The sequence below is a fragment of the Ictidomys tridecemlineatus genome, chromosome 2 (genome assembly GCF_052094955.1).
Source record: "Ictidomys tridecemlineatus isolate mIctTri1 chromosome 2, mIctTri1.hap1, whole genome shotgun sequence".
Taxonomy (NCBI): Eukaryota; Metazoa; Chordata; class Mammalia; order Rodentia; family Sciuridae; genus Ictidomys; species Ictidomys tridecemlineatus.
This window is the reverse complement of record NC_135478.1, coordinates 129,492,471-129,519,187: the sequence shown is the minus strand read 5'-3', so window position 1 is coordinate 129,519,187 and position 26,717 is coordinate 129,492,471. Positions and strand designations below refer to the sequence as shown.

Here is a 26,717-nt window from a genome sequence, read left to right as displayed (position 1 = left end):
AGGGCTGCCTGTTGCAACCACATGGCAATGTCACCTTGTAAGCCAGGAGGGGAGTGGTGGCTCTTTTCCCTTTGCAAAGTCCCCTGGTGGTCAGGCCTGCAGGCCTCCAAATCCATGGATGGGCAGGCTGTGCCATTGCCTTCTGCCTTTCTTCTGCTCCTATCACTCCCAGAAGGAATGGCTGATACAGAATGCTGGAATGACAAGGACAGGCCAAGGTCAATATTCCCACAGATAGTGAACTCCTCGACAATGGTGCCATCTGAGCCTTCTCACAGGACAGGCATGGCACATGGTTAAGTGCAGTCCTTGAATTCTGAGGGGGAAGCACAGTCAGCATTGGGAGCTGGCTCCTTAGGACCTGTGGGGTGACCATGAAGCAATGCCTGTGGCTTGGTAGCAGCTCCATTTTTCAGGTAATTGCACCCTGATTCCTAGGAGGCACTACATGCCCAAGGAGGGTTTCAGTCAAGAGCAATGGTTAATAAAAGGCTCCAAGGTGGGAGAGATAGAATCCCAGCACAGCATTTAGGGATAGGGCACACAATGCTCCAAGCAAAGGCCCTGGAGCTGCCAGGCAGGGGTGAGAGACTAAGAAGCACAGGAATCCCACAAAGGATCAGCCTTAAGCTAAGGGCATAGTCACCTAGATCCCACAAGCAAAATCCCAATGGGTTACTGTGGTCACACCATTAGAAACTGCCCTTCACTTGCCTTTAGTCAGAGGCCTATTTGAGACCTGGAGCTCACATCACTGCAACAGCTCCTCCAAGCCCCTGCTCCTCGTGGTAGGCTGAAAGGAGCAGGCCAAGCAGACATCCAGGCAGGCCTTTCTTCTTCACAGGGGCCTTGGCAGTTTTCACTGAACATATACATGAGGCTTTCTAGGTTCTGCAGGGCTGCTCCTCTCCCATTTTTCTGGCCTCTGCAGAAACTCCTTCTTCTTGATACTACCTGGATGCCCATGCCCCCTCACTGGGGCTTGAGAATCAGCCCTACTTTTCCATATAATGGATCCCAGCCAGCACAGTGTGTGACCTTCCCATGGTCATACCACATGCAGCCAAAGAAGAATGCCAGAGAAATCCTATTATTAGCCTGCTATGCTAGAGAATTAGTTAATGCATGTAGTTGTCCACATACCTTACATGGCTCCTGGGTGTCTTGGATACCTCTACAAGAAGTAGGATCTGATTGAAAAAAAGGCAAATGTATGATGTCAACCCAGGGACATCTTAAAGCTACCTGGTACACTACCTACCTCCAGTTCTCCTTCCTGACTCATCATAATTAGCCTTTCTGAGATATGGGACAAAGCTAAGATGAGGACTTTTTAATGTTGCCATCCCAGTGTGGAATTGATACCTCCTCAGTCACCCAGGGCTGCCCTCAGGAAATATAGCAGTATTGGAAAAATGTTTTAAATAGTAAAAAGAGCCTTAAAAGAAAATAGTGATAAATGGTACTATAAAAATTTTTTAAATAATAAAACTGAAACAACAATAGCAACTGGGAAAAAGTATTCAGTCTCCATTGGACAAAGGCCCATTTACATAACTAAATGGCAATCACTTAAATCTTGTTTAGAAAAAGAAAGGATTCTATGAAGTCAATGAAGAGGGGCAAAGGAAAGGGACAACCCACAGAAAATAAGATGGCTTTTAAATATATGAAACATAATGCAAACTGGAAGTAGGGGATTCCATTCCTACCTAAAAGATTGGCCCAGGGGATCAGCTTGAGGGGAGAGTTTGAGTTTCTAGTGCATGCTTACCCAGAGGGACCTCTGTCTGCACTCCTCTTAGCGGTCTGCATGCCTCAGTCTGGGGATACTCCATCGCTTCCTGCAGAAGTAGAGGCTGGTTAGAGAGGATATCCCCCAGCAATGGAGGTGCCACTCAGGAGCATAGGGCTGTGCAGATAGTCCACAGGTACCTTGCTGAGCCTGAAGAGCAGTGCCAAGAGCTGTGACCCTGGGGAGGCCAGGAGGGTGCACAGGAAACCCAGACTAAAGGATCGGAGAGTGATGTCTGTGGGTCCGACATCCAGAGGGAGCTGCGACAGTCAACAGTAGAAGTTATAACTCCTCAAGTGATTCCAACTTAAAACTCAGGGGCATTTGTAGTTCCGAAGACTTAACCTTTGCTCTCTCAATCCAGGTTAAAAAATCACAAAAAAAAGTCATTTGTTTTTCTCCTGTAGAAGTCCCTGTGGACACTCATTTTTCATGAAGGGGATTCTCAATGGACTTAATCCTTGCTATAATCTGACAAGAAGGCATCAGTATCTTCAATGTGCCACCCAACATAGGTTTTCTGACTACAGGTCCTGAGTACATCCCAGGTGGATATGGTGGTTCCTTTCTTGCCAATTAGTGATATTTTGAAATATTTTTTAAAAACTAATTATTTGCACATGACACTCCTTTAAAAAACTCTAAATCTATAACTGTTACCACACCTCTCTGATATCTGGTGCCATGTTAGAAGGCCACCATCCCCAGCTGCATGGTTGGGACCATATGGATGTAGTGGGTTGGGCTTATAAGTAGCCCTGAGTTGTAAGAAACTAATCCCACTGTTTTGCCATACCCTCCAAAATCATGCTGTTTCCCCTCACTCAGGAGAGACAGGTTGAACTGTTTCTGAATTAATTCTCTACATTTCATGAGGAATAATTAGACCATGTTTGCAGTGTAAACTGGCATTCCAAATGCTAATGTGGCCATGCTAACTTTTCCCTGTTCTCTCAGCCAAAGCATTTGTTTAAAATGTGAATAAATGTCAACCTTAAAAAAAAAACTTGGGAGTGTTCCCACGAGACAACCCAGGCTACCAATACCTCTGGGGATATCATGCTCTGTGGCCCCTGGGGTTTGAGGTCTCATACAGCAGTGGTCAGCCAACCACAGCAGCTCCTCACCCAGACCTTTCATCTTTCAGACTCTTCCCAGCTACATCTCTGGCCATGTCACCTGGGGTCCCTCCAGGTACACAGCCTGATTCCCCTGGTTTACACTCTTCTTCAAGTAAGTCTCGCTAATTTCCTGGTTAAGAGGGAGCCATGCTTTAGGTCTTGAGAATTGGCAGCTATTGTGGGAAAATCAGCTGCCTCCCACCTGCTCATGTTCTCCTGCAGTAACTAGGACTGCAAGGAATGCATAGACACACAGCAGACAGAAGGACACCGTGAGCCGCTGTGTGTGTAGGTAGCCACTGGAGGAAGGCCGACTGTACACGGAGAGCCAGACATGGAAATCCTCCAGGTACTCTGTGAACTTGGAATAGAACAGCTGAAAGGGAAAACCACAAAACAACAATTTCCTGATGTCAGACATTTGTGTGAACAAAGTGAGATCCTGACTGATAACCAACAATTTCCTAAGCTGAGACTCCAAAATTTTTTGGCTTTTCTACCTGGGTTGGTTAGCTGGATGCTATATAACCACTGGGTGCAGGTGGACGATCCACACAGCCCCTTGCTCTGGCTTCTTTCCTCCCACCTCATTTCCAGCATCTTGCTGCAACCACACACTCCCACCACCCTGGACTTTGGCTTAGTCCAGCCTCCTACTGGAGGCCCCTGAGCCTCCCTCTCACTTGTCTGGCTTCTGAATTTTTAACATTGGCTCAGAAACCCCTTCTCTCTAGAGTCTCTGAACACACTTCTCCATGTGTTCCTAATAGACTATTTAGGAACTGTTCTCAGTACTTTCCCCAACAGACAGTTCATTTTCACTGGGCTCTGAGTGCACCAAAAGCTAGTGCCACCCATGCTGTAACCCACATGGTCCACCATGTAGCAGGCACTATGTTGCCCATGGAATTATACTAAATTTTTAATGTTTCAATGCAATTCAAACATTATTTAGTGCTCAACATTGTAGAAAAAAACAGAATTACTTATACATAGGACTGATATATGAATTACAAGTAGAATAATGAGCAAATACCAGCAAAAAAATCGAAACAGAATAAGACTGTGTCTTTTATATGTCAACTGATTGTCCAATGAGTTAGAGTGGATTCATGGAATATAGCTACATGGACTCATAAGTGACTAACTTAGTGTAAATTTCTTACACAAAGTTCTCAAGCAAAATAGCTGGAGGAGAAACAATGCACATCTCCTATTGTTAACTGTGTTCAGTCAGCTAAGTGGTCATTCTTACATGGAATAACTGTCTGAAGGAAAGTCCCATTTGAATTGTCCCTTGGTTTCAGGTGGTGAAGAATTTCCATATGCTGTGGCTGATTGGAAACCCTTGTTTCAAATTCATGATGATTGTGCTTCCTAATAAATCAGCAATGTCAAGCCAGAAACTACTTCATTTGTAAGCCTGGTTTTCCCCACCACCACGACAATGGGACATGCTGGAAGGAGAGCCCAGTGGATTGGTGAGATCCAGTGTCTGGGGAAATATCAGCTTTCATGGGCCCTGACTCCTGCTTGAGAACCATCTTAGGAAATCATTTGCCAGAAACACAAAGACACACTCAAACCTACAGTTTTCTATCATGGAAGTAAATAAAAGAAAATCAAGAGTACCCAGTAGGTGGATACTTAAGCAAATAAGAGTGTATATCAGCCATTATAAAGTCCTTAAATTGTTCATAAAGAGCATTCATAAAGAAATTTACTCTAAAATGTTGAATTAGGAAGCACAAAACACATAAGTCTTTTTATTACAACTATACAAAATGAATAGGGAACATTGGAAATAGGAAAAGATTGGAAGAGAACTTGTAAAAATCAAAACTTTCACAGTTGGTCTGTGAGATCATGGGTGACTGTCACTTTTCACCATCTCCTGCCATCTGGCCCTAATCACATCTATATTGTGTGATAGTAATCTAAGTTGTTTTGTATATATACACAAGGTGCTGGAAAGACTTTAATTAGGGGTCTGCTGAACATTGCAAACCACCAGTAACCAGAAATTCCATAGGTGGTATTGCAGTAATTGTTAAAAGAAGAAACATTACTGTAGCGATTAAAGTTGGCAAAGGCCATCAGTTCATGCTTACATGGCCACTTACTGCATGCATCATTGAAGATATGAATATCCTGATAGTTGACTAAGAAAAGAAATAATATGCCAAACTTGAGAAAAGTTTAAATAAATGACTATAAGAAGAAAAGCAGAGCTAGGTGCTAAGGTGTGCCAGTCACCAGGTGGGCAGGTTGGCACTGGCATGGGACTTACTTTCTGGAAACCCAACCCATGGCGCAGGCGGGTGAGCTCTCGCTCCACGTGGCCATCCCATTGGTCCGCAGCTAGCCAGCACTGGGCAGGGAAGAACCAGCTCTGTCCTGAGTACAGCTCTTTCACCATCACGTGGCTAATGAACCAGCTTGGGGAAGGCCCACGGCTGTCATGCCAGAGGCGGATCTTCCGGAGTGGGCCCAACTGCGCAGGAGCACTGATGACACACAGCAGCATCACATCAGCCCTGTGTGCAGGATGGCATGGGCATGGCACCTTGCCAAATCTGATGCTGGCACTCAGGACACTAATGATCCATGAGGGGCAGATATGCCAACAGATAACTGCTATGCAGAGTGACAGGTGGAAGCCCCAGAGCTGGCTAGTGGATAGTGAATCCCACCCAACACACAGGGGTTCAGCATCTATCACACTTATCCCCTGAACCTCAGTTCTGCTTTCCATGACTTCAGTTCCCCACCATCAAGCATGAGTCCAAAAATATTAACTGGTGAATTCCAGAAATGAACAACTCATAAGTTTTAAATACATTTTGTTATAGTATATTATAATTATTCTACTTTATTATTAGTTATCTTTATTCTTTTGCTAAGAAAAGTTTAAATAAATGACTATAAGAAGTTATTTACTTCTTACTCTTATACCCTCATGTCCTTACTCTTACATGTCCTTACTCTTCCAGGTTTGGAATGATACTAATTAATTTAGGCAGGTTTAGAGGCCTAGAATTGTGATTGTGATTTTAGTGTGCAAAAACTAATAAATGAAACTGTATCCTAGGTATGTATATATAGGAACAAACAGAGGTATGCAGGGTTGGTATTATCTGCTGTTTCTGGAATCTATCTGGGTCCTGGAATATATCCCCTGAGAACAAGGGGGATTGGTGACTATAGTTTTCCTAAATCCAAGTCATGCAAATCTCATTAATGTATTTTTGCCTGGAGTGAATTAGTCAGAAGTTAACTTTTTATCTCTTAATAAAGAACTACTCCAAATAGAAAAATACTATTAATAAAATTTTCCAGTAGAAAAAATAATTTAGTTCAGTACTTTCACATTTCTAAAAGTGGCAGAAGCTGGCCTTCTATCTTGATAAATGATCCTACCTCTTCCAACATCACCAACTTTGCAAGACCACATGTCTTTACTCTTCCAGGTTTGGAATGATACTAATTAATTTAGGCAGGTTTAGTGGCCTAGAATTGTGATTGTGATTTTAGCATGCAAAATTAGTTGATTTCCTTCTTTCTCTTTCTCCTTCCCTCTTTCCCCCCTTCATATAACCTACCTTTAGTCTACTCCAAATAATAAACTATAAAAATACTTCATAAAATTTTATGTACACTGATGTTCCCAATGTTCTCTATGCTACTTTTTTGGGCTTATGATGAGAACACTCTGATTCTGATTGGCCTATCTTTTCTAAATCGTGTGGTTGAAATATCTCCAAATACCTCAGGATAAACGTGTGTCTGGAATTCCTTTCAAACAGGGTCTTCTCAGGACTGCAGAGCTCTTTGGTTTCTGAAAGTCCATTTTCACCACATAAAACAATGAAAACCTTAAAACACAGACACAGGGTGAGAGCTCCAGATGTTTCATAGAAGATGCCAGCACTCCTGGGGTAGGGCTTCCCTGATCTTCTCTACTTTCCATCCTTCTGGAAACCACCTGACAAGCTGTGGGACAGCTACAGGGCCCAGCATGGAGCTGAGGGGAGAAGGGGGTGCCCGCATGGCCTGCACAGTCCTCCTAGATTAGGGAGGATTGGAGGATGGGGAATAGGGCCTGGAATTGGACCCTGGAAATGGAGCCTGGGGTGGCTGGATGGTTTTTCACATCCTTGATCTAGAAATCTTAGTTCCCACCTGGGATTTATTGGGGCACTAATATTTTTCAGGGTAAAAGAACACATGGTGGGGGCAGCATCTTCCTCCCTTTGGCTTGGCAGGAACACTGGGGGAGGCCTGCTAGGCCCTGGAGTGGCATCAGGGTCAGGTGGCAGGGGCTTCCACCTCTGCAGGTGCACCCTGGGGAGGCCTGTTTCCAGTGGGGCTGGGCTTGTTGTTCCTCACTGGTGTATTGCTACCCAGGAATGAGTACTGTGTTTATCAATCTTTCACTTAAGAAAGATATTTTTTTTTAAATTCAAAGATACTAGGACTGCTGTAAGTAGTCCTAGTTAAGAGAATTTAGTTAAGAGAATTTCCTTCTATGTGATGCTCACTGTTTATGAATTACTATAAATATATAGTTGATAGGCTAGGGCTTGTAGTGAGTGGAGATCATGTTAGATTTCGTGCCTAGCTATACCATGGCATTCCCATCACACACATCTCTTTTCTAACATTCATTGACCCATTTTCTTCTCAATGCCCTCAGTCCTACAGGTTTCCATAAAGCAGCCATAGTTCCCTCAGGAAATGGGAGTGAATTTTGAATGCAGATGGAACCTCTCTTCCTGTCTCTGTGACTTGTGGTTCTGCTCATGGCTCTGGTGTTCATCTCTCAGACCTTGCTCTCACTGCCCACTTGGCATGGATGCTCCCCTATGCTGCATCACTTCCTTCAGCCTCCTACCATTTCCTCTACTCCCCACCCTTCTATTTCATCCTCCATCTGCTTGGGAAGACTCTTTTTAACCCCAAGCTTCCAATCCAGGTATGTTCCCACCTATCTCCAAGGTTTGTCTGATCAATTCTCATTCCTTTCTCCCTAGATCTATATCTGGGTGGTGGGTAATAGATTCCTGTCAACTCAGAAGAACTGAGTTGTCTCTCAAAGTCTCAGAGACTAATCCAGAGACAGAACCAATCTCTTTGATCTGTTTTCCATGGTAAAGGCAGAAAGAGGGGAAGGGATTTGAGCTGGGAGAAGGTTGGGGGGGGTCCCACCTTCTGCTCTTACACATGTACAGGTTGCAGGAGGGTAGAGGGAATTGGATGGGGCTGGTGGTGACAGGTGATTGACAGTTCAGTTAAATCATCAAATCATCACTTCTCGTGCATTGAAGGCTACACACTTAGGCTACACACTTAGACTCCACTGAGGTATCCCCAGGGCCTTATGTTACCTTTGAGGTAAATCGAGCTGGTGCTCGGAAGCCAGTGTCAATGACAACAGCATACAACTTGTGGCCAGGTGGGGTATATTCTTGCAGAAAAATGTATCCCATTTTCTTTTTTTCATGATTATCTATACATCTGCTTTTAGTAACCAAAAATCCATAAAGAATCATAAAAATCACAATAAAAATACTGGGAAGTAGGTTTTGTGGGTGACTGTGAGTAAAAAAAAAGGAAAAGATATAATGAGAATTACACATGGAAATAGACACTTAGAAAACTGATCACACACACACACACAACACACACACACACACACACACACACCACAAGATAGTCTGCAGGTTGTTTTCAAACATGTCCTGGAGCCCCAGTGCAAGGAGCTTCTGAAGACAGGACTACCATGGCATGAACTCCAGAACAAGGAGGCCTGTGCTGAACCTGCCTTTGAGGTGGGAAGCTACACCCGCTGGGCCTGAGGAACTTTTGCCGGGAAATGAGAAAAATGCCAATCTCATGCTATTATGAAGATTAAGGCATGCAGATGTGTACTTCAAACATGCAGATGCAACATTCTTCCCCCTTCCCTCTTCTGCCTCCAGGGCAAGGCTAGGAGATGTTGGAGGGGTTTCAGGTAGTGTTATGGTTTAGATGTGATGTCTGCAAAAGCTCACATGTGAAACAATGCAAAAGGTTTGGAGGAGAAATGATTGGATTCTAGCCTTAACCTAATCAGTGAATTAATTCCAGATGGTATTAACTGGATGGTGACAGAATGCAGGTGGGGTGTAGCTGGAGGAAGTGGTTCATTGGGGGCGTGGCTATGGGGTATATATTTGAATCTGAAGAGTAGACTTTCCCTCTATGCTTCCTGATCACCATGTGAGCAGCTTTCCTTTGCCCTACTCTCCCACCAAGATGTTCTGCCTCACTTCAAGCCCCAAGGAATGGAGCCAGCTGTCTATGGACTAAGACCTCTGAAACTGTGAGCTCTCAAATAAACCTTTCCTCCTCTACAATTGTTCTGGTCAGGTCTTTCAGACACAGCGACCCAAATAGGTAGACTCATCTACATCCCACCTATACCTGTCTGTGGGTGGCACTGCTTGCTCTCCACCTGTAGGTCACACTCACCAGGCACCAATCCTGGCTTGGGGAGAAAGATCCTCTAGCCCCTGTAGACCCACAGAATAGTATCCATATAGAGTCCCCTGTGTTGGGCTCTTAACCTAATAAGGTATTCTGGCTGGGCTCAGCCTTATGGATCTTTTATGATTCAGAGGTAGGGCCTGGAGTCCATACTGCTTGGGGACTCAGTGCTAAGTCCCCTGCTCACTGCTCTTTGACTGTATCTAGGATCGGGCTGTGCTTCTGGTCTTGACTGTACTCTTCTTCCTTCTTTCCCAGCAAGACCAGGACAAACTTGTTCTAAGCCACATCTCATCAGCTCACAACCACCTGGCTCTAGTTTATCCTTACTACACCTGAGCTGTGGCTTGGAACCTCCTGGATTCTGGCCAGATGTCCCTGGTGTTACTGCCTCTGTGTGACTTCAGGTATTGTCTTCTATCTGGACTTCTCCTGAGCTTTCCCCCAAACCTCTTTGTTTACAGCCCCCTCCCCAATGGTGTCAGTGCTGCGGAAACCAGGGCTGAGGCTGCTGTACTTAGAGCCCTGATCACTGGATGACTGGTGACCTTCTCTGAGGTCAGCAAGAATTACATTAGTAATTAATGTCTTATTTACAAATTCTCTTATTCACCAATTAGTCTAGGAAATACTATGGTTGATTAAGTAATAAAGGCAGAGTTTCCTATTATAAGAATATCAAGGTAGGAAAACTGAAAAACTCAACACTCAAGGAAGTACAGATCTGCCCTTAATATTCACTCAGCAAATGTTTACTGAACACCTACTAGGGACAAGCTCTGTATTAAACATAGGTCAGCCTGACAAATTAGACAGACAAGGTTGCTGCCTACAGAAGCTTGCCGTTGATGTGCCCCTGTTTCAGACTCTAAATATAAGTTGTTTCATGTGAAACATGAAAAATAGGGTGAATTTTAAACTTACTGTTTAAAATGGACACATCTCAGAGACAAAGAGAGCTATTAACAACTAGGCTGTGACTATAAGTATAAACCAGGTCAGACAAATCTAGGTGACAACACAATAGATATTAACATAATCAATTATAATTAGCCAAATTCACATTGAACTAAATCTAACCTAAAAATTTAAAAAAATTATGTTGACTCTCTTGTGTTTATAAATCTCTTGTCAGTGAATGTAAGTATAGACAGTATTATGGTTTGGATGTGAGATGTCTGCCAAAAGCTCATATGTGAGACAACGCAAGAAGGTTTAGCAGAGAAAGGATTGGGTTAGGATAGCCTTAACCCAATCAGTGAATTAATCACCTGGTGGCATTGAATGGTAACTGAAGACAGGTGGGGTGAGGCTGGAGGAGGTAGAGCACTGGGGGTGCGGCTTTGGGGTATGTATTTTATATCTGGCAAGTGGAGTGTCTCTCTTTGCTTTCTGATCATCATGTGAGCCACTTCCCTCTGCCACACTCTTTCACCATGATGCCCTGCTTTGCCTGGAACCCAGAGGAATGCAGCCAGCTGTCTATGGACAGAGACCTCTGAAACTGCAAGTCCCCAAGTAAACTTCTCCCTAAAGTCATTCTGATCTGATCTGATCTTTTAGTCACAGCAGCAAAAAAGCTCAGACATACAGTTGGATATAGTATTTAAAGACAATTATCTCCTAATATTCATAATCCAAAAAACAAAATAAGACCCTCATCATTATACAAAATACATGTATGAAAATGTGAATTTGGTGTCAATATACCTTATATATAATCGGAGATAAGATAAATTAGGTATAATGGTGTTTAAGAATTGTAATGCAAAAATAAATAAATAAAATTTTGTTGTGAACAACTAATAAAAAAAATAAAACAGATTTCAAGCATCTGCTTAATTATACATGAGCATGCTGAGTGGGCAGTGGCAACAACAAAATGAAATCTTGATTTAGAAGATGGAACTTACTGCTGTAAACTGGATATGTCGCTCACTTCAAAACCGGCCTTCAGCTTTCTTCTCAGGACAGAGAACACTGCGAGGTGGTCATAGCTAGGAGGGAAATGCACATTACGATACAGAATGTGCAACAGGAGCAGCTGTTCACAGGGTAGTGGTAAGATAACCAGAGTGAAAAAGAAAACAGGTCCTAAACATACTGCTACCATGTACGCCCAGTTCACAGTGTATATTAATGCCATCATTCATTCTCTGTTACATACCAGTCCCTGCTAGTTATTGGTATGTAATAGAGAATGAATGATGGCATTAATTTATAATTAAATATAAAAGTGGAATATTGGGCTGTTACCTGGAAATTCAAATGGCACAACCACAAAAGGGTGCAACACAATAAAGTCAAAAACAAAGATGAATGTCATCGAGATGCTCCAATCAGGACATATTTGCCTAACTGGCAACCATAATATACAGTTTCTTATGGTTTAATTTTTCCTAAGGAGGAAACGACTATTTCTTCTTCTAAATATGCCTAAATTATTGTTGATCTCTACCTTAACAAGAGGGTAAGGACAACCAAAATGAAAGGACTAAACTTCTCATACAATTGTAAATTTTGTGGCTAGAAAATAAAGAATTTCCAATTTAGTAACATGATTCAGATACCCAGAAATTCCTGAGAAGGGAGCTCATGTCTGTGCAGAGTCTCATGATGTTCATCCTCGAGCCAGGCCTGGGGGTGTGGGGTGAGGACTCCTCTGCACAGGAAGAGGAGGGACAGAGGGGCAGTGAGAGCAGAGGACCCTGTCTGACTTCAAACTGCACACCCAAGGGGTGCCAGCATTTCCATTATAATAAAACTGGACCCCTGTGCCACTTCTCTGTTGACTCATTTCTGAGTAGAAAGAAGCTCAATAAATAGCTACTGCACCGCAGTCACCACGGGGAGGGGTGGGCATGATGACCAGGTAGAAACCAGTCCCCTCCTCTCAGAGCCACAGGGCAGCAAGGGAGAATCAAGACTGACATGAGAATGGGTATAAAAGGCTCATCCTGTTAGGGTTGTGCCATCCAAGACTTTTCCAGCTATTCATGGGAGGACATGATTCAGAAGAGGTTCCAGGGCCCGACCAAACGAAGAAGCCAATGTAGTCACTTGCTAAAATTCCCGGACTCTTTCCCAACAGCATGCTCATACCTGCAATTAACTTTTTCTGGAGAAGTTCCTGGTTGTGGAGAGAAACTTTCAGATTTCCACTCTCTCTTATCCCAAAACACGCATTGGATCCACTGGAAATGTACTGTGTAGTTCACTGCCTTAGCAAAGTATTTGTTTGGAGGTCTTCTGTCATAGTCAGCATCTAACAAGGATAAATATCCCATGTTGGCACCTACACAGAGAAAAGGCAAACAGTCTGAAGTTTGCAAAAGGCATACTCCATTCCAGACAGAGGAGCTGGTAGGTGGGGAAAGTAGAAAGAGATAGGCAGAGATTGAAAGGGGACATTAAATTCTGGCCTTTTTTGTTTCCAGAGCATTTAAATGGTGAATTACACCCACTCAAACTTTGATTTGACTATGGCAAAGTGCTAGGAAGGAAAACAGTATTTCCAGGGCTTGTGATGTTCCAAGTCCTTCCTGAGACCCTGAACAAACCAGTTACCTCATTTTAGTGGAGATGGAGAGAGTTCAGTCTTCAGATGTCATTCAAGCCACTTTCTATTTCTCCCCAGCCTGTCGGCCAACCTGTCAAAAATCAGCATATCACAGTCTGCATCCTTCTTGTTTAAGGGCAGTACAGTGATTCCTGTGGTATTTTGGGTGTTTATTTGTTTTTTGGTACAGGGGATTGAACCCAGGGGCACTTAACCACTGAGCCACATCCCCAGCCCTTTTAAACTTTTTTTTTTTTTTTTTTAAATTTTGAGACAGGGACTTACTAAGTTCCTTGGTGCCTTGCTAAGTTGCTATGCTGGCCTTGAACTTGCCATCCTTGTGCCTCAGCCTCCTAAGCCACTAGGATTACAAGTGTGCACTACTGCACCCAGTGACCCATTTGGTTTTAAGCTATCATTTTTAGATAATTTTTATGTTTAAAAGCAAAAGCATTTTAATCTGTCACTTATTTAAAATTTTCTCCTAATACTTTTAACAAATACCAGGGCAGTCACCACGGGGAGGGGTGGGCATGATGACCAGGTAGAAACCTGGTTATCATTCATTAGATATGAACTATTTGTATAAATATGGAATTAGGTCCATTCCTCATCCCAGTCACAATAATAAGCACCTATTGATCAGAGGTACAAATGGAAAAAAAAAACTTTACAAACACTAAAATAGCACATGAATGATTTCTTCTAGAATCTGAATATAAGAAATTAATTTCTAACAATAGTTCAAAATTTAAGACTCATGTTAGAAAATGCTGGTAAATTTCACTATTAATTTTTTTTCAAAACAGTAAAATAAATCAATGGTGAGCTGTAAGAAAATATATGCAATCTATATTACAGAAAAGGATGCAGACTCTGACATGCTGATGTTTGGCTGACAGCCTTGGAGAAATAGAAAGTGGTTTGAATGGCAACTGAAGACACTGAACTCTCTCCATCCCCACTAAGATGAGGTGATTGGTTTGTTCAGGATCTCAAGAGGGACTTGGAACATCATAAATCATCCTAATGTAGAAAGAGCTCTTAAAAAAAACATTATATCAAAGAAGACATTTGGTATTTGTTTTTTAGGGATTGGCTAGCTTCACTAAGCATAATCTGTTCTAGTGCCATCCATTTCCCTGCGAATTCCATGATTTTGTCATTTTTTAGTGCTGCATAATACTCCATGGTGTATAAATGCCACATTTTTTTAAATCCATTCATCCATTGAAGGGCATCTGGGTTGGTTCCACAGTCTAGCTATTGTGAATTGTGCTGCTGTGAACATCGATGTGGCAGTATCCCTGTAGTACGCTCTCTTAAGGTCTTCAGGGAATAGTCTGAGAAGGGCAATAGCTGGGTCAAATGGTGGTTCCATTCCCAGCTTTCCCAGGAATCTCCATACTGCTTTCCAAATTGGCCGAACCAATTTGCAGTCCCACCAGCAATGTACAAGAGTATCCTTTTCCCCACATCCTCTCCAGCATTTGACTAAGAATAGAGCAGGGAGAAAGAGCAGGAAGAAAATATTAACATTAAACAGAGACACGAGGTGGGAGGGAAAGGGAGAGAAAAGGGGAATTGCATGGAAATGGAAAGAGACCCTCATTGCTATAAAAAACTACATATAAGAGGTTGTGAGGGGAATTGGAAAAAAAAAAAGGAGAGAAACGAATTACAGTAGATGGGATAGAAAGAGAAGTGGGGGGAGGGGGGATAGTAGAGGATAGGAAAGGTAGCAGAATACAACAGTTACTAGTATGGCATTATGTAAAAATGTGTATGTGTAACCGATGTGATTCTGCAATCTGTATTTGGGGTAAAAATGGGAGTTCATAACTCACTGGAAACTAATGTTTGAAATTTGATATGTCAAGAGCTTTGTAATATTTTGAACAACCAATAAAAATTAAAAAAAGAGAATACTATGAAGAATAAAAAAAAACAAGAAAAAGCAAGCTCAATAGAAAAATAGGTATATATGAAAGTTTACATGAAAAAGTTGGTGACTGCCTTTAAACACATGAAAAATGCTCAGTTCATGTAAAAATTCATATTAAAACTATCATTTTCACTTATCTGATAAAATTCAATAGATCAAAAATATCTTCTTTTGACAAAGCTGTGGGAAAGCAGGTATTTTCATTCATTGCAGTGAGGGAAATTTGGAATACTTATAAAGCCATAAATGAATTTTCTTTTTGACCCAGAAAAAAACATACCTAAAGGAATTAACTTGAGGATACACCCCCCCGCCAGATTCAGTATAGTATATGTGCAAACCTCTTACATACACACAGAAGACTGAAAAAACTGATTGATGAAAACTGATGAAGTGACTTCTAAATATCTAATTTAACCAAGAAAGCAAAATATGAGAGAGTATAAGAAAGAATGCTCAGTTTTCCAAACTGAAACACTGGGGGAAAAAAATGAACTAATTCAAACATAAGGGGCACTTCAGAACAAGCAGAGTGGGTGATATTTTTGGAAGTAGGATTTAGCTCCAAGTATGGTTTAGACAAGTGAATGATGTAAATATCTCCCATATTAAAAAAATAAAAACATGAATAAATTAAACTCTACTATTAAATACATGAAGAAAAAAAGTGAACTTAATTTTACATAATATTGATGTCAAAACTCTACACAGAGAAAATAATTAATTTGAATAATTTTCACTGTGTGCTTTTGGGGCAATACTAGAGATATCTTTGAAAATGGAGATACGAAGGAACCCAGGGTGTTGGATTTGAATTGAAGACGTTAGCATGAGCTCATCTCTCTCTCTCTCTCTCTCTCTCTCTCACACACACACACACACACACACACACACACAGTTACTAACTAAATCAATGAGACCCCAATATTTAATGAGCACATTTGGTGCCCAGGTCTGGAATTCTAAAAGTCCCCATGACAAAGAGCTGATTCCAAGGAAGGGCAGGTCAAGTGCATGACAAGGCAGAGCATCCTGCACCCCAGGAAGCAAGCAAGCACTCAAAGGTTTACCCTGTCAAAAAAATTCAAGAAGCATCATGAGGGAATTCTCTTTGACCAAGTCGAGCATCAGAAAGAAAAATGATGGAAATGAACTGAACATATTATATTTTTGAGACACTCTAGGCACCAAGAGACAAAAGAACACGGGTAAGGGAGAGAGAAGTGCTCCTTTACTGAAGAATGCCTCCTGATTTATGGTGGAGCTAGAAAGTCATCATTCTGTGGACCACTGTATATCACCAGTGCTAACTTGAAACCATGGGGTGAGAGGCTGCAGGCAAGAGAACACTCAGCTGGTTCAGGAGCTTCACCTCACAGTGACTATGCAGGGAAAAGTGGCCTGTTAGACTAGAGGGGCTCTCCTCAAGCTAACTACCATGCTGGGCATTACCTGTTGAGAATGCGCCAAACACCTACAAACTGAATTTAATCATAAAATATCATACAATTTTAGAATGTGAGACAGCAAAAGAAATGACTGAGCTGGAATAATTTAAAAGTCATTGTTATTTTTAAAAATGGGGGAAGTGTTCTAGATTTTAAAGGGACTATAAAAACATGGCAATGAAATGCACTCATGAAGTCTGATTTAATTCTGAATAAGAAATATAAAGGTTTAAAGACATTAGGGGAAATTTCAAAATTTTAACTAGGGGCTACAGGGTAGATATTAAGCTAATGTTGATTGTTTGGGGTTATAATTTTCCTGAGTTCAGTAGGAGAGCCCCCTTTTTTAATGAGATGTCTGTCAAAGTATTTAAAAGTGGAATGTCATGAGTCTGAAAATTTCATTCCACTGGATCCTCCTCCTCCCCATCCTCCTTCCCCTCCTCCTAAGAGCTCACCCAAAAGCACACAAGTATGCACACCCCCACACATTCATGCACATTCAGATGTACACCAGGATAAATTGTGTGTAGCAAAATGTGAGCTGTTGGTAAATCCAGATGGAATAATATAGGTGTTTGTTTTTACTTTTTAAAACTTTTCTATCAGTTTAAAATTTTTTACAACAAAATATTGTAGAAAAGAAATGTGAAATGTAAAATTTTAAAAAATTGCCATGAAGTTTAAAAATTCAGAATTTAAAAGTTTTTATTCATACTTTATAGTTATACATAGCAGTGGGGTTCATTTTGACATATTCTAACACATGTATGCCATTATTTGCTTCCTTTCAATTTCCAGTACTTCTTTTCCCCCTTCCCACTGCTTTCTTTATTCTACTTTACTGGTCTTCCTTCTATTTATTTATTTTTAAATTGGTGCATAAAAGTGGCATTCATTGTGATATATTCATGCATGCATGCTGCACATGAAATTTTTAAAATTTTATCCTGAAGTTTCTCCCCTTTCCCATCCTTCTTCCCTTCTCCTTCCTCCTGGATCCCCTCCCTCCCGGATCCTCTCCCTCTCTTCCACTGTTCTCCCTTCCATTTTCAAGGGACCACCTCTCTCTTTTTAATTCCTGACTTCTCTCTACCTTCTGCATCTAAGAGAAAACTTTCAACCTTAGACTTTCTGAGTTTGGCTTATTTAATTGAATTTGATTAGCAATACAGTTGGATTCATTTCAAAAGAGAAGAGAAGTGACTGGGTCTCAGAGGAAAGTGACTATATCTCAGTATAGAAAAATTTAGAGATGAAGGATTCACCCATTCACCTGAGGGTCAGAAGCCAACTTCTCTTTCAAGGACCACATAGCATGCTGGACATGGGTCTAAAGTATGTATCTATTAGTCTTGTTTGGTCCACTTAAGCACACAGAGCTCCAGTTTCTTGATCTTCAGGGGAATACACTGGCGCTCAGGATTCTAAGCAAACAGGTCAGACTGCTGTGAAAGGGTGAGCCCCAAGGTCAATATTCTGCAAGGATCATCAAAAGGGCCTGTTCTCTGCTTTTATGTGACATACGGAGAAGCCTCACCTTTGAAGTCATGGTCCCTGATGTCTAGCTGGGAGGCAAGGGGCAGCAGGTTAGAAAGCAAAGTCAAGGCACTTGGGCAGTGGAGGCAAATGAACTTCTAGGGTCAAAGCAGCTCCACAGAGGGGAGTTCAAGGAAAGAAAATGGAAGGAACTGCAGACAGCTACCAGTGGAACAAACCCAGAACCCTGAGAAGCAGGAGGAGTCATAGCTTGAGGCAAGGAGAGAGGGAGAGGTGGGCAGGGTCCTGTGAAAAGTGCATGTGTCCTCCACACCACTGGATGACAAGGACTGTACTTGGTTATAGTATACTTTTCACAAGAGTATTGAGAAATGGTTTGTTTATTAGCAGGCAAAGAGATGACTTGGATGGTTGTGTCATGAGGATGGTTATGTCATGAGAAAAACACTGCTCTGCAAACTCAAGTTGTAGCCTGAAAAGAATTGAAAATTAAAAAGCATCTTATCCACTGACCTTTTTGTGGAACAGCAGGTATGTAAATTTGGACAATTTGCTCATCCCAGGAGTAGATTTGTTTCACAAGAAAATCAGAGGGAGTAGGTTTCTTGGAGAATCTAGAAAATAGAAATGAAGTAGTGATGTCTAGTTTTTTTTTTCCTCTTTCAACTCTTTAGTCATATAATTTGTGAAAAACAACCTTCTTGCCACAAGAAGTAGCATGGGCTAAAACGATCTGATGTGCTAATCCCATGGTACCAGTTGGACTTTTAATAAATGGATGACACTTTCATTCTTCATTTCATTAAAAAAAATAGAACACAAAACCCCTAAAACTTCAGTAAAAGAGAAAAACAAGAATAACCAGCATAGTATATAGGAATAAAACATACAGTGCTGGCTCCATGTTAGGAGGGCCCTGCAGCACATACACAGCTGTCTTAATGCTCCACTGCACCTGTTGGCAGAGCTAGAAATTGGCAGATAAAGGACAATAAGCACAAAGTGGTCAGACTAAGAATTTTCTAGGAATTGAAAATGTACTTCTTCTGTGTGTTGAAGTAAGTTAAAACCTGAATTCTTTGAGGAAATAGACAATTTCAGACATTTGATGGATTAGCTCATTTGGCAGAATGAGGGTTAAGTCAGTGGGCAGAATGGCACTGTGCCAGGGCTAGCAGGCAGTGTCTGCCTAAGAGACAGCCCTTGCTTGGGAGTCCCCTTTGGTTCAGTCAAGCTACTCTCTCAATCAAACAGGTGCAGTGGAATAGCATCACCCCACAAACTCAAGGCTTCCATTAGCAATTTCAAAGTAAGATTCCAAAGAATCTTTTAATGTTCATTTATTTATCCTTCTTATGCAATTTAGTGATTAAAATGGCCATCCAATTTCACAGACTAAATATTACTGAGAAAGATAATTTATGAAATCTCCTTAGATATATCTATATATATATGAGAACATTTTTTCCTTATTGAGAGAAAGGAAAAAGAAGGAAGAGGAGGAGCAGGGGAGGAGGAAGAGGAGGAAGAAGAGGAATAGGAAGAAGAAAGAAAGGAAGAGAAGGAAGGAAGGAAGGAAGGAAGGAAGGAAAGAAGGAAAGAAGGAAGGAAGATCAAATGGATTCCCAAATAAGATGATACATATCATTACTATCTATTCAGATGTTTCTCACGCCAATTAATAGGCAGAATCTAACCTGAAAAACAAACTATGGAAGCTTATTGTCTAAATAGTAAAATAAATAATTTCTTTAGACAATGAGCCTCTTCATTGCTTTGAAAACATTTTAATTCGCTAATCTTTCACAAAAAATTCTTAAGGTCAGTGAGTCTTGCCACCATCTCATGGGCACTTTTGCAGTCACCCTCAACATACCTTACTAGCAGCATGACAGGAAATGCTCTGGTAATGGGCTTAGAAAACTCAATTCGTATCTGTAGAGACTCCTGGGGTTTTGGGGATATCCCAGTGAACTGATGGAAATTCACCTTTTCCCGAAGCAATATAAACTTTGTTTTATTTCTCTTATTATCCTGTAATTGAGAAGAAAACAAATTAAATGAAAGTTGTATGTGGAAAAGTGAGTGCATGAAAAACTAGCCTGCACAGTCTAACTGAAGCAGGCATGGGGCAAGGCTCTCCTTACTGGACTGTCTTCCTCCCCAAACTCCACAGTTAGAGGTGTGTTCAGCCGTCCTCTGTGGATGGGTCTCCTGCTGGAGCAGCTGTAGAGTGTGAGCCCCACGACTTCGCCAACCTTAGAAAGCAAAGGCCATCTCAGAAAACAAAGCCCAGAGTTGACTCAAACAAGAAAAGAAGGAAACCAAGGTATAGTGAGTGATGGTACCATCACAGTACTGCAAAATTATGTGCCAGATATTAGAGAATCATATAGTAACCCAAACTAGTTTTACTAGTTAGAATGGCAGGATTGGGGATGAGCTTAATGCTTCATTTATGTTACCCTTATTAAAATTATTTGTTTTAAAGTATTTTTAATTTTTGAAGTGCTCATACAAAAAGACATATCTGCTTATTAGAGATAATCAGGAAGGCACAGAGGGATTTAAAAGAGTGAAGAACAGCTTGCCCATTACTCAGAGAAAGTAACTTTGGGGGTGATGCATTTCAAACCTTTTCCATGCGTGGAGTATACACTGGGCAGAAAAAAAAAATCAGTCTTCCATATTTTTTTGCATAAAATCTAAAGTTCATAAAATTCCCTTATGGACATAATTTTAATTAGTTAAATGTAAATTGCAATTTACTTAAATGACCAGTGAATAGTTAGGTTTCTGTCTATTTGGATTATCATAAATGATGTTTTAAATAAACACAACAAAACATCTTGCTTTGAAATCTTTCCTCGTTTCCTTGGTGTGAATTTCTACAACTGAGTTAAAATTTCTTTAACAGGGTCTGGTTGTTTTGAAACTCCTGGTGCCCAGCACTTTCTCAAAGTTTATACCAACCAACATCTTAGTTCTCCCATGACATTTCCACAAGTAGTATTTTTAGATACTTGCATTTTTGTAAGTTAAAACATCATTTTAATTGCTATTTCTTTACTTCTTGCTAGTATGAATTATTTTCATATGCTGATTAGCTATTTACAGTTCCCTAAAAAAGAAGCAAATTCTTTTAAAAAAAAGTATATTTTTTTTTATCAAAATAAGATGCACATCATAATTAGTACATTCATTCATTAGATTTCACTGGATGCTCAAATGAGCCAAGTATTGGAGCAGGGCCAAGAGACTGTGAACAGAGAGAACACAGTTTATCTCTCTTTTAGGAGAACTCACTGGATTTCTAAATGCAGAATTTGATGTGAATATTCACAAAATTTCCAGGTGGCTGGAACAATCCTCCTGACTTCCCCATCCTAATTGCGTTTAGGCCAGACGTGCCTCTCAGGTGAGAGAAAAAGAAAAGAAAGTTCTGATAGACCCTGGGCAGTCCCTCCTCAGATTTCATTCTAGTGGAAATGTGCATTTGATTTTAGGAACAATCAAACCTGTCCAACTCATAATCACTGTACCACATGTTCTAACCTACTGGAGTCTTGTATTCTCTGACAATATATTTAAAACCCCACAGGGAATTCTGAATGGGTCCAATTACCCAGCTATCAGGAACACCAAGTTTTGCTAAGATTCTTCTCAAGAAACTGTTCTTCCAAGAGGAGTAAAGTCAACAACATGTTCTAGGTGTTCGATTTAGGAGCTAAACAGGTGCAAATGTGCTAATCAAGTCTCTTTACTATGGAAGCCATCACTGAAAATTTGAAATGATCATTAAAAATGGCAGTTTGCCACTGTCCTGTACCTTCCCAGGTGCTCCTGCTTCTGGATAAGGGTTTTTCTTGAAGAACATGAGCTGGCTTATGTAGCACAGGCTCTGCATTCCCTCTTGAGCAGAACTGTGCCCTGTCAGGTCACCAGGTAAGTACACCTGGACAGAGCCCAGGTTCTGGATGGAGCGCCGAAGGTTGTGATGAAGAAGGGTCTGGAACTCCATCTGCCCAGTATTCACAATGAGATGATTCTGATGGCTCAAGGAAAGACAGCCCTGAAACACAGAGAGTCACATACTTACATGCAAATAAGCAAACTGACCTGAATGCAGACAAGGAGAGGTGAAAAGTCATTCCAGGATAACCTGTCTAAAGGTAGATTGGATTCATTTGCCTGAGAAAATATTTGCTCAGGAACTAAAATGGCAAATAATAAAAGACAAACTGATTTCTTTTGTTTAAGCAAACCCTTTTTGTGACTTTTATTCATTCTTTAAATGATTTCTATGCTCTTAGAGGATCCTAGTCCATCAAAAATGTTTTAATACCATGCTCATTTTTTTTTTTGGTACCAGGGATTGAATCCAGGGGTGCTTAACCACTGAATCATATCCCAGATCTTTTTCATATTTTATTAGAGAGAGGGTCTCACTGAGTTGCTTAGGGCTTCACTAAGTTGCTGATGTTACGTTTGAACTTGCTATCTCACTGTCTCAGCCTCCCAAGTTACTGGGATTACAGGCATGTGCCACTGCACCCAGCTATACATGATCATTTTTAAAACTTGGAGACTTGATAGTTAACCTGACCATAGGGCCCTAGGACTTATTACCCATTTTTAAATATGTGTTGTGATTTGGATCTACAAGTGTTCCCCAAAGAGCTCATGTGTTATACAACATAGCAATAATCCAGTGAAGATTGGATTATGAGAGCTGTAATCATATCAGTTGATTAATACATCAATTGGATTAATAATTTGAATGAACTACTGGGTGGAAACTGTAGGCAGGTGGGACGAGGCTGGAGGAAATGGGCCACTAGGGATATGACCTCAGAGTATATTTTGTTCCTGACTCTTTTTCTGCTTCTCTGCTGCTATGAGCTGAGCAGCTTTCCTTTGCCATGCCTTCTGCATGATATTCTGCCTCACTCAGGTCCAAAGCAATAGAGTCAGATGGCCAGGGACTAAACCTCTGAAACATGAGCCCCAAATAAACTTTTCCTCCCTTAAGTTGTTCTTGCCAGGTATTTTGGTCACAGTGATAAAACGCTGTAACACAGCATGCTAATGTGTAATGACAATTATTAGCAGATTCAAGTAGAGTATTTATTTAATTCCAGCAGTTACCAGTTACATAAACAAGGAGACCTGGGTGACAGGGATGATAGATTGTAGGAGAAGAGAGACCAAAGCCCCATTCACTAACTCACTCCTTCCTGAAAGCACTGGCCATTTCATAAGATGAAAAAAACAATCAAACAAACTGTCTTTTATAATTTTCCAAAGCTCCTGAAGCAGAAATAAGTGAAATGAACTGTGGAATTTTTTAAAGCAGTTATCGATCAGCAGGGCTACTTTTTAAGTTAATGTGTATAATTGTTTGCATTACTTCATATCATTCCTCAAAAGAATTGAAGGTACCCCAAGGAATGATGTTTCTAAGTCCAAAATCTTTCCAAGTATTCCAAATGTAAATTATCAAACATTGAGAACATTACACAAGTACCACAAAACTCTTAAAATTCAAATAAAAAATTTGGACTGGTGTTGTGGCTCAGAGGTAGAGCGCTTGCCTAGCATTGTGAGGCAATGGGTTTGATCCTCAATACCACAAAAAAATAAATAAAATGAAGGTTAAAAAAAATGAAATCATTGCCTTTAAAAAAAATTTCCAAATACCAATCTACCACCTAGAATTGTAATCACAGTTCTTCAGAAAACGATTCTACTTTCAATTGTGAGAAGCAATTACAAATGCAGGTTAAATCTGGGAGAGGGGAACAGCTACTTCACTGTTGTTGTTTCTTTCTTTCTTTTTTTTTTTTTTTTAAAGAGAGAGTGAGAGAAGGAGAGAGAGAGAATTTTTTAATATTTTATTTTTTAGATATCGGTGGACACAACACCTTTGTTTGTATGTGGTGCTGAGGATCGAACCCGGGCTGCATGCATGCCAGGCGAGCACGCTACCGCTTGAGCCACATCCCCAGCCCCTGTTGTTGTTTCTTGGTACCCTACCAGTAAGCTACATTCTTAGCCCAGAAGCTGTTTCTATTGTTTGTTTTTGACATTATAAAATTTTTATTGTTAAATTAAAACATTTGCATTTTTAATTTCTAAATAATTAAATTCTTCTACTGATAACATACCAACCCATTATGTTTCTCTTAGCATTCTTTCTTTTTTTATTTATTCTAATTTGTTATATATGACAGCAGATGAGTAGAGGAAAAAAATCTAACTTACCAATAATACATCTGAGATAATCTTCATTCCTTCTTCTTGTAGATAGTTCTCATTTCTAAATTTTTCCTGTGCCGAGGCTTCCCAGACTCCAGAGATGAGAAGGATAAGTTCTAGCCTGAGTTGTCTGTCAACCACAAACCTTCCCAAGAGCTGTCCTTGAGCAAGGAGTGACCGCGTGTACTTGAGAATGTGCACTGCACTCAAAAAGCTTAACTTTGTGGAAAGAAGAGATGTAAATAAAATCTTTCCAAGCATACAATACATATGCTTCTGCCTCTTTCATTATTATTGAGAATTAAAATTATTGAACTTGGGGTCAGAAGAACTAAATCAAGCTCACATTTCATCTCTACTGGTCAGATTCCTTAATAACAGTTTGTTCTCTGTCATTTAGTTTTTCCACACATAAAATGACTAAGGAAATCAGATTGTTCTTAACAGACCTTTATGCTTTAAAATGTTACTTAGGTTGAACCCTAAAATTCGCTCACAAATCCTTTCACAAAATGGTCCCAACCTCTTCTCTTTTCCTATCACCCACATATGTTCTATGTTGAGTCATTTCTCCCAAATAATGAAGGCTTTCTCCTAGCACCTTATGAAATACATAAGTCCTCCTATCTGCAATACTTTTAACCTCTTGTTACCCAGCAAAATCCTCCTTTTCTTTCTCTCTCTTTCTAAACTGTGACTATGGACCACTTTCAAATATACACAAAGGTTGAGAGAATGAATAGTAGAGTCATACAGTCACCTGTCACCCACCTTCAAAAATTATCCTTCAACTGACAATATTTTTTCTTTTATTCCTTACTCAGTTTTTTTTTTTACAAATATTTAAAAGTAAATCTCACATGTTTACCCATGAATTTTTAACATGTTTTGCTGATAGGTAAGAACTCTCTAAAAGCTGGTTCACAATGCCATTTTTACATCTAAAAAAAATTATGAGTTTTTCCTACTTATGTTTTTAAACCAACTCTAAATGTGTACTGGAGTTAGCTTCACTGTTGCCTATTTCTGCAGAATTCTGTGGTTATCCTATGTATGGGACTCAGCATATTTATTGAAGTATATGTTTTCACGTTTAATGTCATTCATTAATGCCTAAAAGATAAGGACTATATCTTTTCTTTTTTGTTCCTTAGTAGCTCCCAGAAGTTGATAAACAAATGTGTGTGCAATGATGTGAAATTACCATTCTATTTTTTTATAGTCATACTTATTTAACTAAAATACAGCTTAAAAATACCTTTTAAAATCAAATTCTCCTAACAACAATAAAATTAGTTTGGAAGTATATTTAAACTACTTAATAAGGGCCCCACCCAAAAGGTTACTTACCATCAAAATAGGACTTAAAATATAAATCATCTTTCATCAGAAATTCAAAAAATGCCTCAGAGGACATATATGCCCACTTTCACACTTCCCACTTTTAAACCAAAAATTTCAGAAATAGTTACTTTAGAAATGTCAATCATGTTCAATTTTATTTATCACTTAAAGCCCCAAACTGCTTGCAACAGACTGTAGTGTTCAGAGACATAAGAGAGAGGGACTGTGGCAGAGGTGGTTTGATCTCCACCAGATTCATCCTTGTGAGCTCTGTGCAGGGTCATTGCTGGGCAGTAATTCCATGTCCCAGGTCCCTGGAGTTCAGGTGAGGCTGTGTGACCATTGCTCACCAAAAGAATGTGAATGGAATGAGGCATGCCACTTCCATCCAGGACATCATTATCCACAAATGGTGGACCTTCTCCACTTTCTATTTCCTTGACTGGGGAAATATTGGGATATTTGGAGCACAAGAGGAAAAGAGCTGGAGCCATTGAGTCCTCATGGGAAAGATCTGTACTGAATACCTACTGAACACTGAACATGTGTGAGTGAATAAACTTCTATGTATTCTGTTACTGAGATGTCAGGGTTATTTGTTATAGCAGCTGACATTACTTCAACTAATTCAGTTTGTATCTTAGGAGGCTTAGTCAAGTCAGAAGACAGATGTACCAAAATAAATAAATAAATATTACAAATCAAGTGTTAAAGTGCTATAATAAAGTCATGTGCAAAATTTATCTAGAATAAAATGAAACCTGCTTTTGGAGCTCTGAAGATTTCATGGAGATTGTGGCATTTGAATCTAGCCTTCAAGAGAAAGTAATAATTTCCCAGGATAGGAAATAACATTTTCTGTGTTAAGAAAAAACTTATTATTTCAGGGACATTAGGAAAATCAAGAGTGAATGAAGGTGAAAGGTGGTTACATCAGGAGATATTGAATATGAGGTGCAAAGTGAGTTGAAACCAGGTAGAGTCCTTAAACGATATGCAGAAGGATTAAATTTTATCCTCATAGGACCAGGAACCATTTATTTTACAGTAAATAGGAGATAGGCCAGATATGCCTTAGGAAGACAGCCTATCAAAGAGAGGAGGGTCTTTGCCAAGGGAACTCAGCCTTCCTTCCCAGAATGGTGATTCTTGTAGTAGAGCAATTTAAGATGAGGAGGATGAGATGAGCAAGAGGGGTAGGGAAGGGGATAGGGCCATC

The 26,717-nt window shown here is 40.3% G+C and overlaps 1 protein-coding gene across 6 annotated transcripts in view; it reads right to left on the bottom strand.

Annotated features, from left to right (window-relative positions):
- LOC101961207 (polycystin-1-like protein 1) overlaps positions 1 to 26,717 on the bottom strand; it is a 109,785-nt gene that overhangs the window by 61,981 nt on the left and 21,087 nt on the right. For 5 of the 6 annotated variants that reach the window (XR_013435030.1, XM_078039763.1, XM_078039767.1 and 2 more), the window contains 15 exons: positions 24,161 to 24,373; positions 21,726 to 21,968; positions 20,044 to 20,154; positions 19,773 to 19,930; positions 18,410 to 18,510; positions 12,547 to 12,739; positions 11,358 to 11,441; positions 8,304 to 8,511; positions 6,685 to 6,791; positions 5,207 to 5,453; positions 3,119 to 3,292; positions 1,936 to 2,055; positions 1,775 to 1,844; positions 1,144 to 1,190; positions 35 to 194 (listed from right to left, as the gene is read on the bottom strand). Coding sequence is in view for 5 of the 6 variants with exons in the window: in XM_078039763.1 (XP_077895889.1) it covers positions 35 to 194; positions 1,144 to 1,190; positions 1,775 to 1,844; positions 1,936 to 2,055; positions 3,119 to 3,292; positions 5,207 to 5,453; positions 6,685 to 6,791; positions 8,304 to 8,511; positions 11,358 to 11,441; positions 12,547 to 12,739; positions 18,410 to 18,510; positions 19,773 to 19,930; positions 20,044 to 20,154; positions 21,726 to 21,968; positions 24,161 to 24,373 (2,236 nt within the window). In the remaining variant the exon portion in view is untranslated. The remainder of the gene's footprint in view (positions 1 to 34; positions 195 to 1,143; positions 1,191 to 1,774; positions 1,845 to 1,935; positions 2,056 to 3,118; positions 3,293 to 5,206; positions 5,454 to 6,684; positions 6,792 to 8,303; positions 8,512 to 11,357; positions 11,442 to 12,546; positions 12,740 to 18,409; positions 18,511 to 19,772; positions 19,931 to 20,043; positions 20,155 to 21,725; positions 21,969 to 24,160; positions 24,374 to 26,717) is intronic. The other variant, XM_078039764.1, reaches the window with a different exon arrangement.